Source organism: Podarcis tiliguerta (assembly GCF_965153285.1).
Source record: "Podarcis tiliguerta genome assembly, chromosome: 6".
In the NCBI taxonomy this organism is placed as follows: Eukaryota; Metazoa; Chordata; class Lepidosauria; order Squamata; family Lacertidae; genus Podarcis; species Podarcis tiliguerta.
The window spans coordinates 60924479-60944578 of NC_139539.1; the positions used below are offsets into that span (position 1 = coordinate 60924479).

A 20100-nucleotide genomic window follows, 5' to 3' on the forward strand; every position below is an offset into this window, starting at 1 on the left:
CCAGCCACCCAGCCCTCATCCTCATGATCCACCCTCCAATAACAAAGCAGAGTGTGCACAGGAAGGAGGAAAATCAGTTTCGGTAAGGACATGAATATTGGTTTAAAGCTTCCCGGGGGTTGGTTGGAACAATGTCTAAGCCTGGCCAAAAAAAGTTTGCATGTACAAATGTATGTTTAGCACTGTTTATGCATCACTTACTTCAATGTATTTTTTTACTCCAGGTGCTCTGCATAGGATGCCCAACCACATATGTTTTTGCCCCTGTGATTCTGATGTGTTTCTGTGTGTCCATAGATGTCTAATTATGTTTAGGTACTCACTATGGTTTCCTAATATTCAGTAGTATTTGGATCATTTGTGACGGATACAGGTAACTAGAAATAGAAATGGATTACCTCGTGTGCCAGGCTCACCTTGAAAACTACATTCATAAGATAAATAATACAGGACTGCGTTCATAATATGCATTAGGAAGTAGATAATTTCATGGATAATTTCACACGTATCATGCAAAAATGGAATATTTTATAGGACATTCCTTGAATGTTGAAGGTAACAGCTGGTTGAAATGAAATATTTGATTGATATCTGAACAACTATATGATTATTTTGTGGCTTTCCTCCTCCTCATTAGTCTGTTATGTATTGTATACTTCTCCAGGTTTTGTAAATGGCTCAAGACTATGGGAAGAATTCAGCATTGCTCTAAGGAGTTCATTCCATCACTACAAGCATTTCAGCTTGCCAGACAGAACAATCACCCTCTTCTCTCCCCACACCCCTGTACACTGTTTTGAGGGGTTCCCTGATGCCCCCCCCCCGCCAATTTGGGATAGCATGGAGAGGGAGGAGTGGGATCATGGAAGACCTTCTGCTCATTTCCACTAGCAGGACTCATTAGTTGAATCTGGCCCACTATTTGATCACCTGACCGCTTTGGTTTCGAAGGCTTCAGAAATGAAGTACAGCATATTAAAGTAATACTTATTTAAATTTAGGAGAGCTTAATTCACTCATCACTTCTGTTCAAGTGTATTTGTAACATAGGGGGCTGCCATATACCAGATCATATTATTAATTTCCATTTAATCCAGTATTGTATAATCTGACTAGTAGCTGCTGTCCAGGTTCTCAGGTCTTGCTACTTGACCAATGCCAGAGGTTGAACCTGAGACCTTCTGCATGCAAATCACATGCTCTACCACCAAGTTGTAGCTCTATCCTCATTTGTCTTGCCCATAAGCCGTAATAACTTGCAGCATGGTGGTCTTTCCTTGCAATTCCTGCTGCTGGCTTATCAGGTTTGAACAATTCAAGAGTTCAAACACTGGAAATTACTTTCTCAAAGAAGATTGACAGGCTGGCATTCTCTTTCTAAAGATTGATTAGTAGGGAGCCAGAACCCACTTTAGTTAAGAGACAATCCCAAATTGAAAACTCATGACTTTGTCATATCTTCTAAGAAACTAGTGCATGTTGCTGTTCTCCCCTTTTTAATATAAAACTTATCATTTTTAACTGTGTATTACAGAAGAGAACCAATGGTGCTCCAAATGGGTTTTATTCAGAGATTGACTGGGAAAGATATGTAAGTAAGAGTAATCACCTGGCATTCATACCTTCCCAAGAACATTCCTTATTATAAGAATTTTCTGAGAACTTGCCTCTCTGTTTTGTGTGTGTGTGTTCACTGTGTTTCTTGATTACTTCTTTCACACTTTAGTACATATCATAATCACAAAATCACAAAGCGGATAACAATATTTGAATATTCAGGATTTCACTGACATGTCCAGCTGCCCAGCTATCCAATTGGGATCTTAAATTTGGCCCACGTAGAAATATATTGTTCTCACAGTTTATTTATGACCTTCAAACTGCTGAGCAAGTGAGAGTTCACGTTCCTTCTAAGCCCTCCAGCACATGCATAGAATTTAGAAGAGAGGTAGAGTCTTTCCTCACTTGTGCAAAGCTTTAGATTGCCAGGAAACACTCTCGCTATCTTATTCAAACTAGGCAGGCATGAAACATCAGTTTTACTACACACCCACCTGTCACCTGCGCCTGTCAGAAGGCTAAAGGAAGATGTGGTGCCTTGTCTTACACAGCAGTTTGGAGAAGGTTAGAAATACCAGTCGTTCTCTTGTTGTTTCTTACCTTCTTCAAACTTGTATGCAAGTGAGCTAAGACTCTGCCTCTGACAAACAGATGGAACATGAAAAAATACATAGTTTCCCCTCTGTAGTGATGTAGTTTGCACAAAAGAGAAATCTACAGCTTCTTTCTTTTTCTAGATTACCATGCAGATTGCCATCAAATTTGGAGCCCCTAGCAAAATTGACACTTGTATCACACCTGTTTCAGGTTTAAGTCTCTGCTGGTATGGGGAATTGCAACTAGAGCTAGAAAAAGAATATGATCTTTGAGTAATTTGAATGAATTAAACCAGCAACAATTTAAATTATTTAAGGAAAATAGTGCATTCATATAGATGTGGATGCGAGGTTACACTTTACTCTGGAACAGAGATACATAAACAATGCTGTGTTCAGCTCAAAGGTTTTTGCTTCCTTTTTGTACTCATAAAAGCTTGAGGGCTTTTGCACATACTAAACATAAAAATGTTTGCCAGCCATTATCTGAACTGCAGTGTCTTTCAATATACCTACTTGAAATCAGCAGAAATACGGTCTCCATGATTTTAACCAGGCGGATGTAAAGATGTTTCATCTCTGAAAGCACCATGCGTGGTGCAGAAAGCAAACCTGCTTCTGAAGGCCCTTGGGGCAGTGGCGTAGCATGGGGGGTGCAGGGGGGGCCGGCCGCACCGGGCGCAACATCTGGGGGTTAGGGTTAGGGGCGCAAATCCACGGGTTAGGGGGCGCAAATCCACGGGTTAGGGGGTGCAAATTACTTGCCTTGCCCCGGGTGCTGACAACCCACGCTACGCCACTGCCTTGGGGCATGAGGATTATCAGCAACAGCTTTGGTTCTTGTCCTGCATCAACCATTCTTGAAGTTCTAGGTCAGGCTTTCTCAACCTCAGCCCTCCAGATGTTTTGAGACTACAGTTCCCATCACCCCTGACCACTGGTCCTGCTAGCTAGGGATCATGGGAGTTATAGGCCAAAAACATCTGGAGGGCCGAGGTTGAGGAAGCCTGCTCTAGGTTTTACAGTCCCAGAACATGGTCATTAGAAGTGCTGTCAGAACGCAAGATCTTGGGCTGCAAAAAGCAGTCAGCCCCACACAGCCTTGTGGAAAGGGGGACTAGCCGGGGGAGGGGGAAGCAGAACAGACCACTTTGGTTCTCCTCGCAGTCATTTGAGAAGGAGTGTTTGCATATTTGAGCACCCTTGCTTCAAAGGGATGCCCTAGCCCTACTTTGGAATATCTTCTAATCTTTTCGTGTTAATTAGATTGTGCAAAATTGCCTTGGAAGAATGGGAAAGAGCCAATAAAATGTTAAAGACCAATTATGCTAATAAGGTGGGCACCATTTCAGACAGATTTTGTGCTGTTAGTATGGAAGGTGTCCAAGTTAATTAGAAGAAATTAAAATTTCTTTTGGAATAGTTTTTGCTTGCTTTAGCTGAAAAGAATTTAAAAGTTCAAGTGTGTTCCTGTTTACAATGATCACCTTTAAAATCACACAACTTGATCTGGTAATATAACAAAATTACTGTAGTCCTTAACTGTGTGTTTGTTTGTTTGTGTGTGTGTGTGTGTGTGTGTGTGTGTGTGTGAAGTTCTTTCTCTTCACTTTGTATACCAAGTATATATAATATATATATGCATTATAAGTAAAATAATCAAAATATTACTATTATTTTTAGTACAGTTACTATGCCCAGTTTGAAGAGACTGGGTGTTTGGGTTGAAGTATTATTTGGCATGATTAATATCTATAAATAGAGTGGTATGCTACAATATTTTTTTTTAACACATGTGTCATGCATTCTTTCCAGACATTGTTTTTTGGAAAATGCTTCAATAAATGAGATTTGATATAGAGACCGTATAGTTCAAATAAACTGCTCTTTCTGGTACTACCTTTTTGGCTTTATCAACCAGCTGTGTCTCACTGTAACTGCATTCTCTTGTCATGGTCAGATCCCCTCCTGTTGAGATTTAGATTGTCAGTTACTTTTCTCTTCTGCAGAGATGGGGGCCTATTAGAATGGTCTGCCGTCGAAGACTGATGGAACCAATTGGCTTCCAGGAGACTCTGGGGTATTTTTTCTGCTGAGAGGTTTGGCAATCCTATTGAGGTCCTGGTCTATCTTTGCAGTTTAGGATTTGCCCTATGTTCACCCCTAAGGGCTTTGCCTGAGCCCATGTAGTACCATGGTATACCCTGGAGTTGAGAGCAATAAAGCAGGTTAGAATATGATTATAATGCAAGTAGAGGAAGAATTGGAATGAATGCAGTCGAAAGCAAGTGTGTGCTCATTGTAAAGCCTATTTTGTGCTGGTGAAGGCAGTAAAAAATTACTTCTCTGCCTCCATCATCCTTGGTGTCTCATCCAGCAGAGCTTTATAGGATACTTTTACATATTGGCCTGAAGGATATGGTGGAACTCTCAATGGCCTGCTGTGAATTATTTGTAAGGCATGTTGAGGATATGATTGCTTGTATCCATAGAGACCTAGATTTCACTATTATAGCAGGCCAGTTTCTAAGAGTATCCAGAACACTATTTTGTCAGATATTCATGGATGAGTTTCAATTAATAAGGCTTGAGAATGTGGATGATGTGCTTGGAAGGGTGTAGGTGTTCTTGCCCCCATACATGTTATGACTGATAACATCCAGTAGGGAGGGGATGGCCAACTAGCCCAAGAAGATAATTAATGCCTCTCTGAGAGAGGGAGTAGTCCCACGAAAGAGCCAGCAGCAAGACTACTCATTAATAAAATTCATTAGACCCCAAAGTTATGTATAACTATAGACTGGTTGCAAATGTCCCTTTGCTGAGCCCGGTTCTTGAGTCGGTGGGCAGCAACCAGCTCTAGTCTCCAGGCACTCTTGGGTGAAGCTGATTTTCTAGATCTACTTCATTCTGTGTTTAGGCCTGGTTTAGGCACTGAGGCCATCTTGTATTATACCTTGTGTCAGCAGAGAGATGGGGGAATGTGTCCCCATTGATTGTCCTTGATCGCTTGACAACTTTCCATACCATGGTCCATGATGTTTTTCTTGGGAGCACCAGTGATAGGATGCTTGTATTCTGATTATGTTTTTATATGATTATGCATTTTATTACTGTATTTTAATTTTAGTTGTAAATCACTTTGGAGCTTTTTGAAGAAGGAAGCAACTTGGGAATTTTGTAAACCATCAGAAAAGAAGCAGCTGGTTCTGTTATGAATGTTGTCATGGCCATGTAAACCAAGGTGGAGGCTAGATTTTATTTTATTAAATGAGAGCCAACTTGATCTCTGATACAGGGACATCACTTTTAAAGAGTAATAACCAGAAGGCAAAGGTGCAAAAAGAAAATTCTATCAAGCACTGGAAATGAGCCCTTCTTTAGCAAGAGGCCGAATGCAAATGTTTGCATACATAATGCTTTGATGTCTTCCATATTTCCAAGCCACCATTTTCTTATATTGGACATATTCCTTATCTATTTAATATTTTCACCCCATGTTCCCCCTACTGCACAGAGATCAGAGCAGTTAGCACAACTGTTTGACTGCCTGGCTGAGAAAACAGGTTCCTGGCTGAGAAAACAGGTTCCTTCATTCTTAGTTAAGCGTAGAGAGCATTGCACATCCCAATAGTTTATTGGACAAGTGCTTCTTATTAATATGCAACTGGTGGGAGAGAAGGGAAAGAAAGAGTGATTACTTAATGTTTTGCAAGTACTCTAATTGCTTCACTATGTTTGCTGCACCAGAATTCACCTGAGCTTGATGACGAAGGATACAGCATCAGACCAGACGAACCAGGCTATATCCTTCATGGTCAGTTTTACAACTGAGTTTGCAAACTCTGAAACAAGTGTGGGTTCAAGTGTGGCCACCTGCTGCCATCCTCCCTACCGCTGGATGCCCCTGAAACATCAGTATCTCAAGTTTATTTTATTTTATATATTTATCAAATGTATATCCCGCCCCTCCTCACAAAGGAGCCCAAAATGTACAAGAGGCTTTATGGATGAAAAGATAGTGGCCATAAGTAAAATTTAATTTTAAGCAATCATTATAAAAAGAAAAAAGGAGCCAACAATCACGCCTGGTGTTGGAGGCAGTGATGGTCTGGGTGGGGACCAAGAAACTGAAATTGATCCTGATGGAGGTATTGTGGATTGACCAATCTTGTGTCCAGGAATTAGGTGGATGACCTGTTCTGAAAGGGTTGCACTTACTCTGAAGGTACAGGTTCGTAGTACTTGCTGATCCAGAATCTATTATAGGCTACTCTCAACTTACGCAGGGGTTACGTTCTGGTGATCAAGTGTAAAGCCAAAATTGCGTAGAGTCAAAACACATTGGGTTCAGTGGCGGATGGGATTGCCAAAATCATTTTTACTGGAATCCTGCTTCCTTTCCACCCCTTTTATTTTTGCCAAACATGTAAAGCTGAATACGAACAAGTTAAATGTGTGCAGGTTGCAAGTTGCCTGTGTTAGAGTCGCCAGCGGCCCCTATGGCCTCTAGAAGTGCTAATGCCCAGCTTAGGCTGGTCCACAAGCTGTGGTTATTCCTGGACAAGAATAGCTTGGGCTAAGCATGCTATACTGACCTCCCATTTGGATTACTGCACCCTGCTGTGTGTAGGGCTGCACTTGGAGACAGCTTCGAAGTTGCAGCTACTGGTAGGGTTCTGGTCCTGAAAATGCTGAGCTGCTAGGCCCGATTCAATATGTTAATACTAGTGTACAAAATCCTAAATGGCTTGGGCCCAATAGCATTATAGTTTGCCTTCCGCAATATTAACCATCTCATATCTTACGGTGCTGCTGCTGGTGGTTGCTGTTATTCTCTGGAATTTGTAAATCTGTTTTTATCATTGTTGGCCCATGCCAATCAGTTCCAAAAGTTATATTTTGTGATTCAACAACATTTCTCTTTAACTGTGATCTACCTACCAAAGGAAAGCACTTTTACTCCTCAAGTGAATCTGAAGAGGAAGAGGAGGCACACAAGAAATTCAACATTAAGATTAAGCCCTTGCAGTCTAAAGATGTTCTTAAGAGTGCGGCAACCGTTGATGAACTGAAAGCCTCTATAGGCAACATTGCACTTTCGCCATCTCTAGTGGTAAGCAAAACTCTTTTTTTAATATGGTGATTGATTAGATTTTCAAAAATTAATCTTGCTTAGCTTTCTTGTTATATTTGTTCCTTGTATTAGCATTTTTATTATAACAAATCTTGGTTTTATCACACAATGGCAAGGCTTTTCAGAAACTATTTTTGGTTCAGGATGTGTTGAAAAGTGTGTTCTGCATGTTGACAGGTTGCTTTTTTAAGTATATTGCTGAACTGCACTAGCAACTTTCTGTGCATGCCAAGTACATTTCAGTAAGCCTAATGTTTCTCATATCAGTGAATGGCACGGCTATTTTGATCCATGCCAAAAGAAAAAAAACATTTGCAGCACTTTAACAAAAAATAATACATTACTAATTATAGATGACTTTACTTATTAAAAATAGGGTCACATTTTTGTAGGTACACTTTAATTATAATGCCCACAAGACAGATAGCCATATATTGATTCTGTGAGCTCAGGAGAGATCCTTGATCTTTTTTAAGGGGAAGTAGACCCCTTCCTATGCTTTATGCGGAGGCACCCTCTGAGACTTGAAAGCCAATCCATTATGTATGCTTAAAGGTGTAAAGCTGTAATTTGGCAACGTAAGATTCCATGTAAAGTCAGAATCTAATTTATTGGAAATAGTCTGGATTGTTATGTCACAAGGGGCAGCAGAGAATGAATGAAGATGCTATTGTTTTGCCCCTTGGAGAAGGAGAAGACATGGCAAGTAGTTCTGTGATACGATCTGGAGGATTCCCCCACCCCCAACAGAATACAAGGCTGCAATTTGAAAGGAAAGACTGGCAGAGGGAGAGGTACTTTTTTAGCACTTTCCCCACATACTATTTCCATTTGAAAATTTTGCACACAAGCAGGACTTGCCCTCCTGTAACACTTTCCGGGGAGAAAGCCCCACTGAACACGGGGAGACCTCATTAAGCAGCCATAGGATTGCACTGTAAAGTGTTTTAAATGCATAAGTGACGATATGAAGTGTGAACACAACAAAAGTGTTTGTCATAAAGAGAACAGAGCTGCGGTAAGCTACTAGTCCTTGTGTATCCAATGACAGCAAGTAAGAAAAAATGTGTTTTAAATAATTTATTGAAGTGAAATAAAAAAGAGGTTGCCAGCCATGAGAGAGAGCTTGGAGATAAAGGCTTTGGAGGACCTTCTCCCTTGTGGAAATTGCTTGTACAGTATCCATTTCCCCCTGGAGATTCCAGAACTCATAGGAAAGCAAAGGAGCAGGGATGGAGACTGAACCCTTCCAGGGCAAGCAGCAGTTTGTATATTCAGTATGGGCTCTATCTCTTTAAAGTCTCATCTGACTTGTCTTTGCCTTGAAGCTTTGCAAAAAAATCTTACTCACCTCCCTAAACTGTTCAGATTTGAGGGGGGGGGGTTGTAGGCTCCCTTGTTAAGGAGGTTAGGCAGCAATGCCTTTTAAAAATTGTGTTATGTGTGGGGCCATAGTCCAACAGTATTGCTTGTGAGTTTTGAAGACGTGGAATAAAAAATGTGAAAGTAAAATCTCAGAAGTCACTGTTTTGTGTTCTTGTACATGAAACCATATGCTTTCTCTAAAATTTTACTCTAAATCCAAAGTAGCTAATGTGTTATAGGACTATGATTCCCATCAGCCCCATAGCCAACGGTCAGGAATGATGGGAGCTCTATTCTAAGAACATCTAGAGGATGTCAGATTAGCTACCTCTGCTTCTATCATCTGGAAATTTTAATCTAAAGTGAGGACAAGCATATATGACAGCTGAATCAAATCTATATAATTTTGTTCAATTTAGAGAGCATGTTTGGGGGGGAGGGGAAGAGGATGGATTGTCTTTTCCTGCTAAAACAGGTTTTCTTATTTTGATAAATGATTTTGCATTGAGGGCCAGGGGCCTGGCACTGTTGAGTAGAACAGACTTATCACATACACAAACTGATAAATACATTGCAGTACTTTCTCTCAAAGCTTTTGTATAACCTGGTCCCCACACAGCACCTGCAGAAGGCTCAATTTTGTAGCTTGCTAGGGAAAACCCACTTAGGTTGAAAGTGCTGCAACGATCAACTTATTTTTGGAAAATGGGATGCTGCTTTAGTCACAAGAAATGCTAGAGATAATACTCTTGGATCACTTCTAAATCCTTAGTTTTGTTTTCTATCCAGTCTACCATTGTTCTAAAAATCAAGGGTAGACTGCTGTCAGAGGGGCACACAAACAAAACGTAAATGTAAGACTTACTAACATGCTACTAATTCATACCTACATTGCAAATATCCCATTTTCCCCTTGCAAGGAACCCAGGGTTTTATAGTTATGTGAGGTGAACAGTGCTTCAGGACTTTTCAGTACCCTCACAGAAGTACTATTCCTGACATTCTTGGGAGAAAGCCATGACAGAATATATCCTGGCAACAAAAAACTATAGAACGCCCCTAACTGATCCCTCGTCACAGCTAATACTAACTTATATCTATAATTAATTGCTGTTCTAAGTAATAGTGTTCTGTGGGTACATAACTGCTTAAAAGCTTTTCAGTTTACAATAGAACAAAATGAATTATCATTAGCTGTTTTTAATTTGTAATCAAATAAAGTTTTCCAATGTTGATTGACTTTTAGCAATTGCATTTTCATCTGATACTTAAGTTTTAATAATATGGAACTAGCTATATAATAGGAAGTAGGTGTCAATGTCAACTTTTGTTTATTTATTTGTTGATCTCTACCCTGTAAACCAAAGCAAAAAAACCCTGAAGTTGTACTAAATTAAACCTCATAACAAGACTGCTGGGATCACATTTATGCTGTTTTTAAATTTGCTGTTGCATTCTGTTTTTTGCTTATGTGCTGTGGCGGTTGGTCTTTATTCTAGCAAGTGAGCTTTGCAGTCATTATGCAGTCACCAGGCTGTTGCAGCTGGGCTTGGAGGCAAGACAACAGTGCATTATATTGTTGTATATGGAAGCCAGGTTCAAGAGTTGATTTGTGACACTCATTTCCTGGGCTGTGGAAGATGTGGGAACAGTAAATCAGAATGATGGCTTTGTTGCACTGCAGAAAATGCAGCTTCCTGATCTACTGATGTTGTACGTCTTAAGGAAGCTTGGCATGTAAAGCGGTAATGCTCTTTATGGAGAGCAGGATGCTAATAAGAATAACTGAACTAAATTGCTCTATAACTACACTCTTTTAATAAGGACAGAATATATACCAAGCAAATTGCATTGCTTTACATTCTTTTCTAAGACAGCAGCACTTCATGCTGTTATATTTAAAAGCAGTAAATTAAGTAAGATATTTGGGGTGTTTAATTCAAAAGACTGTACTCTGATCAATAGAAGTGATGCCTTGTTTTCTAACACGACACTTGGTTCACAATAGTTGGATTCCATCTAGTGTGTGAAAGCATTGTATATTTGTTTTCCACATCCTATTATTGGCTAAAGGGTAAATGCCAGCATCCTCATAAAGTCTTTATATTTCATCCATAAGGCCCCTAGGGTAGTATATAGAGGACATGGCTGACTACTCTGCTCCTTTAAGCTTTTATAAGAAGCAGAGGACTGTGTGCTTGAGGATTTCCATTAGCTAAGAAGAGATGAGGTAGGAGCAAAGACGATGGTGGGGGGCAGTTACTTTAGCTGCTCAATTATTGTTTCTGCTGTACCTGATAAGGATGAAGGTGGTCAAGAAAGCAACAGGATAGGCGATTGCAGCTTCATGTATAACTTTTATTGTCAAGGGGTCTTTCTTTAAATTTCAAAACACTAACAAAAGTCAAGCAGGGTGGAAACTCCAGATATGATTGGCAGTTCTTTAAAAAATTACTTTTATTTATTATCGTGTCTATAGGGCCTCCAAGGAGCTCTGGCATACATTGTCCAGGCCTGCAGGACCTGCTGTTGCCCTTTTGTGTAGGGTTTCACTGTCCCTCTTGCACCCTCTTTTGGGTTCCTTTCTTCCAATCTCTGTCCTGTCATCCTGTTCTCTAGGCCTAGAATACCTTCTGTTTGACCTTTTTGTTCAGTGAAGCCAAGTTAGCCTGACCTTAAATCCATTCCATCTGATTCTCCTTAGCCTAGATCCTCAGACGTATTCTAACAAGGCAGAACAAGCATGGTGGGGGCATCATCATGGCAGACTCTACCCCAGCTTTCTCATGCTCATTTAGAGGTACTAAAGTGAGCCTGATGCACATGGCATTTGTGCATGTGTACAAACCTCTTTATATGACCGGGAATCCTTCAAAGGCTGGGTTTCAAATTGTGTAGAGACATCACTTGTGTAGTACATACACTTACTTCAGATGTTGAAACATATTAGAGGTGGAGACTCCCAGCACAGTTGGTATCCCCCACCCCCAGATAAATTGCATTATTCAATTATATGTGACAGTAGCACCTATGTTATTTTCATGTGCCTGCCTCTGTTCGCAAAATAAAGCTAGAGGTGGGATGGTCTTTCCCTGTGACGCAGTTAATTTCTCTTGGCACTTTTGTCTGCTCCTGAATCAGCACTGGAGCCGGGAAAGAAGAAAAGTGGATGGAGTAGTGAGGCACAAGACAAGCAGCAGGGAGGGTTCACCTTCACCAATAGAACTTTTCTTTTTTTCTTCTTTTTTAGTGTGTTTCTTTTTTATTTTTTCTCTCTTCTTTTTTTGATATATAGTTACTTCTTCCTCCATGTCAATTAAGCTAATAGACTTAGCAGTGCTTTGCTCTGCCCTGTAACCTGCTTTAGCCAATGGCCATCTGCTCAAACACCGAAGCATCAAACAGGATTGAGGCACTTGGGAGCGAGTAGCATTTGCTGGATATTGCAGTGTCTCAAAATAAATAGAATAAGGAGGACAACCAGGAGTCCAGATAAGAGACAAATGAGAAGTTGTTATCAGAAATAAACCAAACCTCTTTTGGAATATGAATTGCATATTCTGTAGAGGACCCCATAAGGTGTTAAGTACCTTCAGGGGGGCACCTGCTGTAGAGCTGGAAAGCAGAACCAAATTTCATTCCTTATATAGGAGGGACTTCCATGCACTTATCTGGCTTTACCTGCCAAGCCTCCAGGTGGTGCTTGGTTGAAGCTCCTAAGAGCCGAAATGGTTCCTGCTTCCTTTGTGGTGGGAGGTGGTAGAAATCCCTTTATTCCTTTAGTTGCTGCCTCCAGGTATCCCCTCCCCCTTCCTACCAACACATCCTAGGCTTGGCAGTCGGGTTGTGGCTCTAAGGGTGAGGGTAGCGATCTGAGTTGGGTGGGTGTGTACCAGAATCGCTTGATGCTGATAGATGACGGGCAGAAGGAGGCTGGCTGTTCCACATGATCTACCATGGGGCACTGCTTTGGCATCCCTGACCCACAGGGTATGTGGCTGTGTGTGGAACCCATCACAGAACTCTTTCTCATAGAACTTTCTTGCATGACCATAGCAAGCATGCGTGTTTAATGGAGCAGCACATTGGAGGATTGAGGTAGCAAAGAGAAAACTTCCTGAGGTCTATAGCAGAGGATGGAAGGGCAGGTCCCAGGGCCAGTCTTGGGACAAGAGGAAATAGGATCTTCAGTGACCACTCTGGTTCCTCCTCTAGAAGCTCTTCCAGAGCTCTTGTACTTTCCACAAGCCTGCAGCCCATGGGTTCCAAAGAGGCACCTCCTCCCCTTGGTGGGGGAGGGATGACAACCCCCAAAAGAAGCAAGCCAACACATTCCCCTCATTGGCTGTGATACTGCCACTGCGCAAAGCTAAGCCAGCATGTTCCCATTGACCCTGGGGTTCATTCCTAACCAGGCCACGGAGCTGTATGAGGCAGGGTCTGAATCCCCAAATACAGGAAGTGGCAGAGGGGGGAAGTCACCCAAAGATACATAATTTGGCATAAAATTCGGTCTTTTTGGTTGTATTATAATTTGGAATGTTTTTAATGTGGCTTTTATTGGATTGGTAAAATGGAAAACTTAATAAATATTATTTTTTTAAAAAATAGCATCTCAAAAAAAAAAAAAGTAAGCAGCCTACCCTGCTGTTTCCTTTGGAAGTTTTCCTGGTGCTTTTGGTGAAAGCCGCAGAAGCCACCCAGAAGGGAGCAAGAATCGTCTTCCCACAGGGTCCTCCATGGGCATAGCCAGGATTTATATTAAGCAGGCTTCATGATGGGCGGCGGGGGGGGGGGGCGCAGAACCTCAGTTAAGTATTTTTATTGATTTACTTGATCTAGAGGGGCAGCTGCCCCCCTTAGTCACGCCCATGGGGTCCTCCTTAGGCATTGCACCTGCCTAAGGCTTTGAAGACAGAGTGGGTAAGCCCAACTAAGGGCAAGCTTAGGCTGGCAAACAAGCTGCATTGCCTCCTCAAGAAAGCAGTGGAGCTGTTGTATGTGCCTGTTCATTTATTATGTCAGCTCCTAAACTGGGGAGCGCCCAGACGAGGAGGCTTTTCTTATGTGACCTTTTCCCAGGTCAGGATGGTCCAGGTAAAGGATGTTTTTGAGGAATATTTCTTTGTTTATTCAGCTCCCCAATCACTTCCAGTCTTGCTCTGGGGAGTATGGAAAGGCCATAATTTTGCTCTGCTTGCTGGCTGCAGAGGAGGTGCCCAGCTTCCCAAATAACCTTCAGCATCCTCTGAGAACAGCAGTCCACAGTAAGAATTTGTTTTTTCACAACAAGAACCTGTCTTGTGAATCTTGCTTTATTCCATTCCTTACGTAGATGGCAAACAAATAATTTTTGATAGAAACTGAGGCTTAGTGAGAGGTTTCTTCTGTAGTATTTGATGGAGGAACTACTCAGAGCCTTCTGTTGAGTTGTAATAGGTCTCTTATTAGATTACAAAAGGAAGCTCATTATTCTAAATGTATAACCCACAAGTTTTCTACTCATTTAAATAGGGTGGGAGTGATAGTGCTAGGCTGCTTAGGCAGAAGGGAATGCATGTATCTTCAGTTACTTAGTGGATCACATCTATCATCCCTATTTTCTGGAAATGGTTTATTTTATTATCCTTATTAGCTAAAGTAAATCTGATAATGGAAGCCAGGATAATGATTGGCATTTTCCTGACTACTTCTGTTCTCAAGATAACTGCCAGAAGAATGTAGCAGTATTTGGCTGTATACAAAGCACCTGTAACATCACCATCATAACAGTAATATAACATTGAAAGTTTGTTTTCAAGTCAAATAGCTTTTCACGAAAGTAAGAAGCCAAAATTGTTGCAAATGCCTGTTGTGGAGAGAATAAAAACAAGTCCACACTTTTTGAAAGGGTATAGCTTTTAAAGCCCATCAGGATATTCAGTTTACTGCCATATACATATGTTAATGGAAAATTGATTGTGGGGTTTGAAAATATAGTTTCTCTTTATTTGGTGCACCAGCAATGTGTAACTGGGCATTTACAATGTAAGACTGCAGCTGTATGCACTCTTATTTGGGGGGTAAGTGTCATTTATCTCAGTGGAACATATTTCTGAGTGAGTATGCATAAGCTGGGATCAGACTGCACTTACATTACTGGTTTACACTTCTGTATGAGTATTTACTCTATTTTGTATATGATAACCTTTTAGGCATTTCAGAATTTGTTAGTTTGCTTGTAATGCAATCCTAAGCATACTTTCCTATAAGCAAGTTTTATGGAAAGAAATCCCATTTTACTACTGAGCAGACCTGCTTCGACAGGAGACTGGGATATGCCATTTCATGGAGAATGATATTCTATGCATAAATGCTTATGTTTTTAGAAAATGCTTATTCTCCCTCCCTTTTCTCCATTTGTTAATGCATTCTATAGAGGAAAAGTCCGGTAAGAAATTATCTATCCCGTTTTCTTTCTTTGTATCTATCATTTTAATGGATTATTTGCATTAGAAAGTATTCACTTTATCTTTTTAAAAAAACAGTCTATAAAACCAAGAATATAAAATGCAAAATCTTATTATTTACAGGTACTGGTAATTTTCCATTTGGCTTTCTTTATGAGTGGTGGCTAATCCCATTCAATTCATATTGCACATAAATATATGTAATGGTATGAAGCTTTAAATCCTAACAATGCTGGAATAAATGGGGACATTGCAAATTTCCACAAGTAAAGTATGAACCTCTTTAACTCTACTTCTGGTTTCTTGACTGTTCATAAAATCATTCAGCCATAGTATTTTGTGGCCTATTATAATCATCATCATTATTATTATTTAATAAATTTGTATACTACTCTTCAGCTGAAGATCCAGTGCTGGATTTTCTTTCATTTCACTGCATTAATTTCTCCAAGTTTTTTAGACTACATGAAGACTGCTGTACAGTCTGGTTCAACCAGACATCCAGGACTTTGCTATATTGATATGCTAATTTGACCCCTTTCCTAAATTATGGAGACATAAAAAGGGGGTTAGCACCTCCACCACCAAATTCATGTATAAGCTTTTACATCCACAGTAGTTTTCTTTCACTTCCATTGGGCTTATGACATCTGTACCCATCCTGCCACCCCACAAAATCCTCCCTTACCTGGGTTGTGTGGCAGCACCTGAGAAGTAGTGGTGAGCTCTGGTAGGATCTTGCAAAGCACATGAGATCTAGCCAGAAACTGCCACTGCTGCTTCTCTGCTAGTGTGGGTGGGGTGCCCATGGGGGAGTCTCCTCGTGGGTGGGCCAAGGAATACATGTTGCGTACTTATGAGAATTAGACCTATTTGGTTTACTCTGCTTAGTGGTGGAAGTTAGTGCAAAAGCACAATTGCAGCAACAACCTGCACTGGCGTGGAGAGGGGTGGGGTGAGAATAGCATGACAGGCACCTTCATCTTATTATCTGTAGACTCATCATGGCGAACTATTTCCTGCAATAATGTGCACACTTTCCACAGTTCAACTAGCTACGATATGCGTGTGTAAACAGGCTTCCACTCAGCTACCCCTTCCCGATACAACAGTTGCAGTTGAGGGCATGTAGCCCTCTAAACAAAGCTGAAATCGGCTGATGGGCTGTTTGGCAGTAAGAACAGAATTCAGTCCCCTTGGCCAGCAGCTGATCAGTGAATCTTAGCTTTGTTTAAAAGGCTATATATGTGCACGGACAGCTGCTTCATATGATGTTCTGTAGGATCGGATCAGGGCTGGCCCACCCATGAGGAGACTCCCCCATGAGGAAAATTGTGTCCGCTTGGTGGGCTGAGACCAAAACTTTGAAAAAGAAATGATGAAATCTGAGGCTAAATTAGTGGCATACTAGATATTTGCAGATTCCTTTCCCCAGCCTTAAATGTCACAGATAAGTAGAAGTGGCAAGCAGTTGCTTACTGGAAAGAATGAAAGGAAAATATGTATTGACAAATTCTTGGCTAGTGTGTATTGGCATTGTTCCACTGAAGTTACTGAAACTGTGTGAGATCATGAGCACAGTAGTATCCAAGCTATAGCCAAAAATAGCCCAACACTCTCCAGAGAGCACTGCTGCTTCAGTTATATTTATTTATTTTAGAGGTTTACATACCACCAGCAAACAAAGTATCTAAGCGCTGAAGACAACACACCCATAAAAGAGCATAAATGCTATAAATTACACGGTATTTCCTGGTTAGTTTGATTTGCATTGCAATATGATTCCAAACTGATCCTTGTGCATCTTCAGCTCTGTTGTTTTTATAATCACATCTAAATCAATAGCCAAGAACATTTTTGAACATTTATGCACTCATGTTCAACAAGTGTCTCACCTATATTCCTTTATTTGGGCAGTCATAAATACATTATTACCCATTTTGGTACGGGGGAACTAAGAAGGATGGCTTGCCTAATCTCTCTTTGCATCTTGTGTACTTCTGTATGCCACAGCATTTCCTGTATTTATAAGAGTTAATGTGATCATTCTTCGGAAAACTTGTGACGTGTGTGCCTGTTTGTCTGTATTTCTCTACTAATTTCTTGCTGCAAATAAGCCAACACAGTAGAACTCTAATTTGCCAATTTATTTTTTAACAAGGATTTACTAGAGAGATATGAGAAGGGGACCTTGAGGGCAGATTAAAATTTGCTAGGCTTCTTAACAATCAATGTCTCACCCTTCCATACCTATGGCATGTCTTCCTTTAGTTAGGTTTATGGGGTATCAAGGGGCCGGACTACAAACTACGTGAAGGTAGATCTGTGATTGGATAATCTTTTTTGTTTTAAAAACTAAAGAGCAGTGACAAAGAGCCCCTCAGCAGCTCTGAGTTGAGGGAGTATTTAAACCTTTCCCCCTGGGTCAGTTCCAGAATTTGGAGTGCTATGTGCAGGCTGCCATTCTAGGTTCCATCCTACCAGAGTATCTAAGCTGGGCAGCCCCTTTGGTATTGCTGCATAGGCCTCAAGGAGCCTCAAAGTTAACCATTTGTTTCCAAAATTTCTGCAGACATCTATATAGCTTACGCATTAAAAGGACATCAGATAGGTTCGGGATCTGCATGAGACAGGGGCAATCTGGGGGAATTGTTTACTTAATTTGTGAAGCTAGAGGAAGATCTCATCATCCAAAGTCCTTTTTTTATTATTGATCTGTCACTCTCTGACTAGGTACCTTTCTCTCTTCCTTTTTGCTGATAACAGAGGCGCAGCCCGGTAAGACGTTGCATGACTTTTCGGGTTAAATCAGTAGCAGGAATGACTGGGAGTGCTTGTCATCTGGGTTTAATTTAAATTAGTTTTGTGAACTGCAAGTACAGCAAATTAATCTAACTTAAAAGTAATTGGGGGGATATTACTGTTCTTTCAGGGGTGTGTGGCTTCCTGTAGCGGCCTTGTTCTTTTATAGAAATACTGAATGGAACCATACTGGCACTACTACAGATTCCACATAATACCTGTTCCACATTTGTAAAAATCAATTGTTTTGGGTGGCAGCACCTCCTCTTTGGAGCTCCCTGCCTATTGCGATCAAGCAGGTGCCTTCACTGTACTCTTTTCAGTGCCTGCTAAAAACATTCCTGTTTAGACAAACCTACTCCCAGATGCTTAGAAAGCTGAGGTAATTTTAATCTGTTTTAGTATTTAAACTTGTGTATATTTTAAAGTAGGGTTGTGAATTTTCTTGATTTTCTTGTTTATCTTTTTGTAAACCACTTTGAGGTGTCTTTTTAAAAAAAAATTCAAGCAATCTCTAAATTTTATTAAATAAATCAAATATTGCTTAGGAATTTTTTTCATGTTTTATTTAAGTCTCAGTAGTTCCACTCTTGAAACTGTCCTACACAGAAACTGTCCATCTTGGAGAAATGGATAATTTTTTGATTACTCCATTTTTAATAAAGCAGTCTGCCAACTCTCATGATTGTTCAGAAAATTTTCAAACCAATTTCTGCATAGAACAAGGAAGCAACCATGCTAACTGTATTGAACTATTGCCAAGATGAACTTCCCTGGTTGATTTTCTTTTTCTTTTGTTTTTGAGGTTCTGACCAGAATTTTTCCACACTTGCTATTCCAGAATAAGAATACATCCATATACTTCCTGCAATGTATTCTCTTGATGTGTTATGTCGCCTATTTAATAAAAATGTGCAAAAACATAGCTTGGTCTTACAGCTTACTATTGGCTTCAAAAGAGAGAATTTGATGTAACATTATTTGTTTAATTGGCACATGTTAACATCAGATATATCATAGGCAGAAAATATGCCTAGCATATCCATTAGAATATGTTTCTGAGGACTGACTACAGAATGGAAATCTTGGCAAGAATCAGCAAGTTACATGTTTGGCTAGGAACCAATTCTCTTTCACCAGATTTCTGCCTACAGTGCTAACAATAATTTTGTTGTCCTTAATAACTCCCTTCCTTGAACTTTGGTGTTACTGTCTCTTCCTGTAGCATAGAAGTATTCTTAGTGGAGATATTATTACAAAGCGTGATTTGAAAGGAGAAGTTTTTGCAAGAATTTGCCTAGAAAATACATGCATTTTGCAGGAACATTGTGTGAGTGAAGGATGGCTGTGTGATGGTGGCAGAGATATGAGGATTAGTGACTGACAGTAAATTTGCCATATCTTCCCTGTTGCTATGGCAAATACTGTTGACAGCTGTTCTGATAACTTTTGCACATTCAGACATTGTTTCCCACCTTCCTCCTACTTTCAGAAGTTTTATCTCCTTCCCCCTGTCCCCACCAATTGTTTCTTTATATCTTCTGGAATATTAAAGCCTGCTTGGAAACATGTTTGATTTCAGTCCAAAGCCGGTGATCAAGTGTGTGAGACTATGTATGAGTGCATTCAGAAGTTCTAGAACAGTAAATAAATGACTTGTCAAGCTCTCTGGATTTGTTTGGCACATCGTTGCAATTCCAAAATGTATGATCACTTTTTGTTTGTTTGTCTTCATTCAAAAACCTGAAATTCTCAGGCAGTGCATTTGTAGCAGCTAATGAAATATTCTATTTGCCTATATCTGGTATATGTGTGTGAATGAATCTGCACTGGGGTACAAACCTCCAAAATGAAGAATGTGAATCCAAGTTAATGTATATTTTATTTTAGCAGTGTTAATGCCTAATTCTGTTTTCTTTCTTTTCAACTAAGGCAAGCTGCCATTTATTGTACATGTCTAAAAGTATAATCCTATAGTCCTAAACTGTAGTTTTTGCTTTAATTGTAGGGTTCAATTAAAAGGAATTTATCTAGTAAGTATATCTATTTACTGAATTTTGTTGGGGCACAATATATCTCAGGAAGTTGGATATATTTAGAATCATCAAGATTACATAATTTTACATCTTAATTTTCAAACTCTGGAATCATTGCAACAACTAATTTTTAAGAGACTAAAGTCTATATATTG

At 40.1% G+C, this 20100-nt stretch overlaps 1 protein-coding gene across 20 annotated transcripts in view; it reads left to right on the top strand.

The window, feature by feature from the left end:
• SGIP1 (SH3GL interacting endocytic adaptor 1) overlaps positions 1-20100 on the top strand; it is a 126789-nt gene that overhangs the window by 54360 nt on the left and 52329 nt on the right. For 10 of the 20 annotated variants that reach the window (XM_083448283.1, XM_083448282.1, XM_083448284.1 and 7 more), the window contains 5 exons: positions 5-82; positions 1535-1591; positions 5907-5961; positions 7097-7272; positions 19918-19942. In XM_083448283.1, the coding sequence (XP_083304409.1) occupies positions 5-82; positions 1535-1591; positions 5907-5961; positions 7097-7272; positions 19918-19942 (391 nt within the window). Of the gene's footprint in view, positions 1-4; positions 83-1534; positions 1592-5906; positions 5962-7096; positions 7273-15076; positions 15089-17873; positions 17886-19917; positions 19943-20100 lie in introns of all 20 variants that reach the window. The other 10 variants (XM_083448268.1, XM_083448266.1, XM_083448267.1 and 7 more) reach the window with 2 other exon arrangements.